This window comes from Etheostoma spectabile, chromosome 9 (assembly GCF_008692095.1).
Source record: "Etheostoma spectabile isolate EspeVRDwgs_2016 chromosome 9, UIUC_Espe_1.0, whole genome shotgun sequence".
NCBI lineage: Eukaryota > Metazoa > Chordata > Actinopteri > Perciformes > Percidae > Etheostoma > Etheostoma spectabile.
This window is the reverse complement of record NC_045741.1, coordinates 35,599,457-35,605,538: the sequence shown is the minus strand read 5'-3', so window position 1 is coordinate 35,605,538 and position 6,082 is coordinate 35,599,457. Positions and strand designations below refer to the sequence as shown.

The 6,082-nt window shown below is 40.2% G+C and overlaps 1 protein-coding gene across 1 annotated transcript; it reads left to right on the top strand.

Annotated features, from left to right (window-relative positions):
• The first annotated feature begins 502 nt into the window (after positions 1-502).
• Positions 503-6,028, top strand: armh1 (armadillo like helical domain containing 1). The gene is made up of 11 exons (XM_032524819.1): positions 503-838; positions 1,286-1,354; positions 1,455-1,621; positions 1,870-2,066; positions 2,242-2,326; positions 2,552-2,668; positions 3,545-3,617; positions 5,088-5,217; positions 5,407-5,484; positions 5,592-5,673; positions 5,771-6,028. Exons 1-11 carry the CDS (start codon positions 633-635, stop codon positions 5,791-5,793), a joined length of 1,227 nt encoding a protein of 408 aa, XP_032380710.1. The 5' UTR covers positions 503-632; the 3' UTR covers positions 5,794-6,028.
• Positions 6,029-6,082: the final 54 nt, after the last annotated feature.

The following is a 6,082-nucleotide window of genomic DNA, read 5'->3' as shown; positions in this document are numbered from 1 at the left end:
TAAACGTTTCTATGGTAACAGCGAGTTGGACCAATCAGAAACGTTGCTGTTACGCTTAGGATTGTGGGTAATGTAGTTTTTCTACGCAAGATAGTGGATAATTGTTTTTCTTATTTCTTATTTAATATTACAAGGTTGATATCATACAGACTTCTAGCTTCATCAGGAGCAGAAACTGGGTCAGTCTACCTCGGATGGTTTTTACATTATGGCTGATAACATAAATTCATATGGAGAAAATCAAGGGGGTTTTACTATATATATATATATCATTCAGACTGGATACCTAAACCATTTAATGCATGCTAAATAATTTATTTTAATGGTTTTAATGGTAACAGACAGAGGTTAGACTGACAATTGCTGCAGAGAGCACAGTGAGTGGAGATATAGAGAGAGACTTATCGGTGATCGCGTCATGGTCCACGTGATCACAGAATTTATAGTTTACCCACCTCTTTTTTTACCACTACACCTCTGGGTAAAATGAAGTTTGTCACACGCCACACTGAGATTGTGGGGGCGTTGCTAAGCAACCGTCAGCTAACTGCTGAACGGACGTACGGGAGAAGATAAAGAGCAAATCAAGCTCGCGAAAAAACATTATTTTTAAAGAGACAAATTCAGACAAGATGTCAACAGAGGAAAAACAAGCGAATATCGGCAAAGTGCTCAGTTTTCTTCGAGAATGGGACTGTGGTGACAGGACAGTCCGCAGCCGCATCTTGAACACTTTCCTGAATCAAAGCACAGGGAAGACGTTTTATGAGCTGGAGCTGGAGTTTGCACAGGTTGCCAGCCTCTTCCTGGCTCGACTCACCACCTGGATGAGACTCACGTATCCTTTCTTTGGTAAGGAGTGTTGTCCACACACTTATTTTAGGCCCTGCTGATTTTGTTCGCCTGCACAGTAGAAAAGCCTATAAACATTATGGTAAGCTGCAGTTGATGAATGTAACAGTAAGGATTACTTAAACTTTATAGTTTACACATTTATGCAAATTAAGTTAATACAAATCATAGTTATGTTGTGTATTGATCCTGTACTGTATTTTGTATGTAACAATGCTGGTCTTCTTTGTAGCTTTGACAAAGTGACAAAAGGGATGAGGAAGGGAGTTGGTTAAACGCACATTTAACTGTATTGTGGCTGTCTGAAATCAAATCATACATAAAGACGTTTGAAGGTTTGAGTCCTGTAGGAAGTAGGCTTAGCCTACTCCTGGTTCCTGTTCTGGATTGGCTGTGCAATCAACTAAGACCAGGTCCTTCACTGAATATTCAGATACATGTTTGGGACATTCTTGGGACTGCAGCTTAAGGCAATTGGGATTTTCCTCTCTGCATCAGGCCAGTGAGTGAGATGAAATGCTGCAGAATAATCTTTAAACTACTGTATCTGTGTCACTCATTATGTAGTTTTGTCTTTGACCCACTTTTCTCACTACCCTTAGTGATCAGTACCTAATGGAGTTCCTGGAGGATGGAGGTGTTCTCACTCTCCTGGACATCTTGAACCACATTGAGACCAAAGAAGAGGAGAAGTCCAACGCCCTCCGTCTTCTGTTCACCATCTCAAATGCTGGTCGCAAGTACAAAGAGATTATCTGTGAAAGTCATGGTAAATTTCACACCGATTTTTCCTGGCATACAAAAAAATGTCTTCATTCACTACACATATGATCAGTTCAGAACAGTAGTTTTTTAAGCACTGCTTAATACTTGACATGCTGATTTCCCTCTATCTAGTCACATTACTTGATGCTCAAGTATTTTCCTTTTCCCATTTGGATAATTTATATGGTGTTGTAGTAGCCTTATCTGTGACGCCCTATCTATTTCTATATCTATTTTTTCACATTCTTGCAGGTGTGAAATCCATTGCACAGTGCTTAGCTAGGTCAAACACAGATGAAAGCCAAGAGGCAGCATGGGCCCTCCTGGAGTCCCTTTCGCATGGAAACCCCAAATATCAAAACCAAATCTACAAAGGTCTGATTGCTCTCATGACTTGTACCTCGCCTCCGGCCCAGCAGCTGGTCCTGCACACATTACAGACTGTGCAGGTATAGCATTAGAATACACACGAAGCATGTAATAATGCCCGCATGCACTTTCATCATTCTCAGAGCATGCATGTGCCCTCATCCTTGCGGTTTCACACAATGGACCTCATAGAAAAATGTGATATATTTACCATAAGAAGAAAAACAATAGGTCTCTCACTATCTTCTCTCACAGTCCAAAATGAAAACAGCCCATCACAGCATTGTAGACCCACTGCTGTATATGCTCAGGTCCCTGCACCTGGAGATTCAGAATCAAGGTAAGCTGAGAACATGTTTAAAACCACATGGTGGTAGACTTGTGGCTGTCTAATTGTTTGTTTGTGTGTGCGCTGTAACTTAATTTGAAAGACCACTACGTACGATAAATCCTCTAGCCCTTGTGGCTGTGACTTAAAATTGTCAATCCTGTAATAAATTATCACATTTTAATGTCATCACACTCAACAGTCTTCTCTCCCTGTGTGTCTCTGTATCTCTGGCAGCTACAAATCTGATCCTAGACCTGAAGTGTTATGATGTGAGGCCAATGTTGCTCAGTGGACTGGTGACTCTGCTGAGGCCTACTAAAGAAGAAGTGCAGCAGCACCACAATATGGAAGGTGACACTTAGGGGTCTGTGAGTGTGTGTGGTGTGTGTGTGGTGTGTGTGTGTGTGTGTGGTGTGTGTGGTGTGTGGTGTGTGTGTGTGTGTGTGTGTGGTGTGGTGTGTGTGGTGTGTGTGTGTGTGTTTTAACCCTTGTGTTGTCCTCCTGTTTTGTCTGTAAAGTATAAATTATCACCCTATTCTGTGTTTTAGCTTCTTAGCCAACTTCATTCCAACCTATTGCCACTAGTGTTCCTCTTATTGAAGGAATTCCTGGTCAATAAACCTTATTAATATTAACTCATACCTTTAAAAAAAAGCACATGAATTATGAACTATTTTGACTAATAATTAAAATCAGAGGATGTGGTGTAGATCACAGACTGGTCAATGTTTAGTCAGGAAACTGTTTTGAAAAGTTTTTTTTTTTTTTTTAAATGCTTCGAAGTAGAATTAAATCCTGACAATTCAATGAGAGTAATGATCCAATCCTTTGTTTTACTTGCAAAAAGCGTAATATGGAAGCATCCATGTTATTTTGAGGCAATTTGGTTTTAAGTAACCTGTATTTCTGATGCAGAAACTTTGGAAATGGGTTAAATTTGACCTGAGGACAATAGGAGGGTTAAGCATAGTAAGGACTTTTCCCCTAACACTTGTACAGTACAGTAACCCTTTTAGACTGATCCGTGACAGGAAATATATTTTCCTCTAGGACCACCCACAATATGCTTATTATTTCCACAATTTCCGAAACAGACACATACTTTACCGCCTACCCAAACCCATCAGTTAATGTGCTAGCATTAGTTGATTTTTACATAATGTGATATATTTGGTCCCATTAACAAGGTACCATAACATATTTTGTTGATTCATACAATCCTATCAGAGTCTGATATAATCAAGATGACTGGATCTCTGCCTGTGTTTGTGCAACAAGCTGCTGCAGCTAAAACTATACGGTAAGGAATATATTTCCTGTGTAACAAGGCATATTGCAATTAATTTTTAAGTACACAGCAAACATCAGAAAATGTGATTCTCCTTTTTTATAGTGATATGTAAAAAAAACTGAAATGTATTTAATTCAGTGTGCCGATGTGCTGCAATAGCAGCAATCGGCGCAGTGACTATTAGTGCCCATACTTATTATTATGCTTCCGCCAGATTTTTGTCCCGCTGCTAGTCCTGGAGCATTGGCAACACGCGCACACAAAATACATCGAAACGTGTGTAATGATCCGGATGGTGTGCTATGACTTGTCTAAAAGATTTGCCACGCGGTTTTCACGAAATTGGCCAAAAACAGCGAAATATTTCTCATAGTTCTGAATGGGAAATGTTCGGGAAATCACTCAAGATCGCTCAAAACGCCTCCTCTTTGGGACCATGCTGTATCGCCATACTTTAACGTAGAAACATGATTAGAAGTTTAAACCGAAGACAAGACTTTGGCAATTATTGGGCTGAATGGGCGTTCAGATATCAAGTACGGTTTCTCCCAAATCACAGTTTACGCATCGCCCGTTTTCAGACCGTCTCAGATTTTCCATTGTGTGTGTATGTGGCGGAATGTTGAGAGCTAGAGTGGAGGACAGAGTGGGGGATTTAAAAAATCATCTTGGTTCTCTCTCTATAACTTGCTCTCACACCAACAATTCCTACTTGTCATGGCCAATTTATACATCAAAACGTAGGTATTCTTGTCTAGTTTCGGATTATGTGCTCATGTATGCAATATGAATTATTTTATTTGCTCAGCGACCTTTCAAATGACAAGAGTTCCCAATCCTCCTCCATTCACTGCCATGTTAAACATCGTCCACATTTCTGAGCAGAACGCAGAGCTAAGCACATCGCTGATACGCCCACATTTCTAAGTTTATCCACATTAACTTTATATCAATACGTTCACAAAGGCCTTCTGGTGCCCACGAGAACCTTATTTCATTGATAGCTAGTATCCCTTTGATGATATGATCATTTGTTTGAGAGCTTGTTCAGTATCTGAATAGCTGGTGACAGCAGGTGCCAGGTGCAGTCGTTAACTGATTACAGATCAAAGAGATGACATCACAGAGATGAAAGGCTTCCTATTGGTCCTTAGTAACCAGGCAACCATACTCTGTATGTCTGTCTGTCGACATCTATCTGTATCCCTCTCTCTCAGACACACACACAGACAGACACACACACACGTCCTAACGTCTTAACTAGGTTTTAAAAAGTTATATCTCTGAAGGGTTAGGTCTAGTTTTATTGCTATTCGCATGTGCACCAAGTAGGAGGCACACTGATAAAATGTCTGCGTAATTTTCTAGTTTGTATTACTAGTGTATTGCTTTAATGACTTAATCATCTTATAGTTTTAGCTGTTATTATAGGTTAATAAGAATATATGATTGCTTTTATTGGTGCTGAATGTGTTGAAGCCTGCTGGCCGAAAACAGTCAAGAAGTTTCTCGTGAGCTTCTCTCTCTCAGAGTGATCCAACATCTTCTGTACGCTATGGGCAACAGAGAACACACTGATTCCCAAATACAAGCCAGTCTGGCCTTGAAGGTACATCCTGCTTTCACACACAAACACACACACACACACACACACACACACACACACACACACACACACACACAACACACACACACACACACAAAACACACACACCACACACACACACACACACACCACACACAGACTGTACACATGCGTGCACAAACACACACTAATACTTTTATCTCTGCCCATCAGCACTTTGTCTGCTCATACCCAGTTATTGAGGAACATGTGCAGAGAGGCATCGGCAGCACACTGTTTGCAGCCTTTATGGTAAGCTTTAATAACTTACAAAATGTTACGATAATATCAGTTAAAATGTCACTGTAAAATTTACTATAAGGGAGTACTAACTGATTCAACCCCCCATCTTTCTACAGCACCAAGCTGACACTTTGTACATGAATATGGATGAAACACAAGCAGAAATCCTGCTTACTAACAAGGTTAACATCACTGTAGGTATGGATTGTTATTTGTTCATCAAATCCTTTTTTCCTAGGTTGCCTGAACCATGCGAGAATAATTATTTCTTTTCTTTTCAATCTTTACATTCCAGTTTTGGATGGTGACCAACTCTGAAGGCTAATAGGAGGGACAAATCAACATAATAATGTATATGAATGTGGTTGGGTTAGCTCAGTAGGTAAAGCAGGCGCACATATATAGAGGTTTACTCCTCCACGCAGCGGCTGCAGGTTCAACTCCGACGTGCGGCCCTTTGCTGCATGTCATTGCCCCTCTCTCTCCCTTTTCATGTCTTCAGCTGTCCTGTAAAATTAAAGGCTTAAAAATGCCCCAAAAAATAAACGTTTGAAAAAAAAAAAATTATAGAGATGAATAAACTGGAATATGTTTGTAAATACTGATT

Bases quoted from the DNA above. Each gene is read 5' to 3' on its own strand.
- armh1 (XM_032524819.1), top strand. From the start codon at position 633: ATGTCAACAGAGGAAAAACAAGCGAATATCGGCAAAGTGCTCAGTTTT. The intron at 839-1,285 runs GTATCCTTTCTT...CTGAATATTCAG, and splicing joins ACCACCTGGATGAGACTCAC to ATACATGTTTGGGACATTCT. The intron at 5,218-5,406 runs GTACATCCTGCT...TCTGCCCATCAG, and splicing joins AAGCCAGTCTGGCCTTGAAG to CACTTTGTCTGCTCATACCC.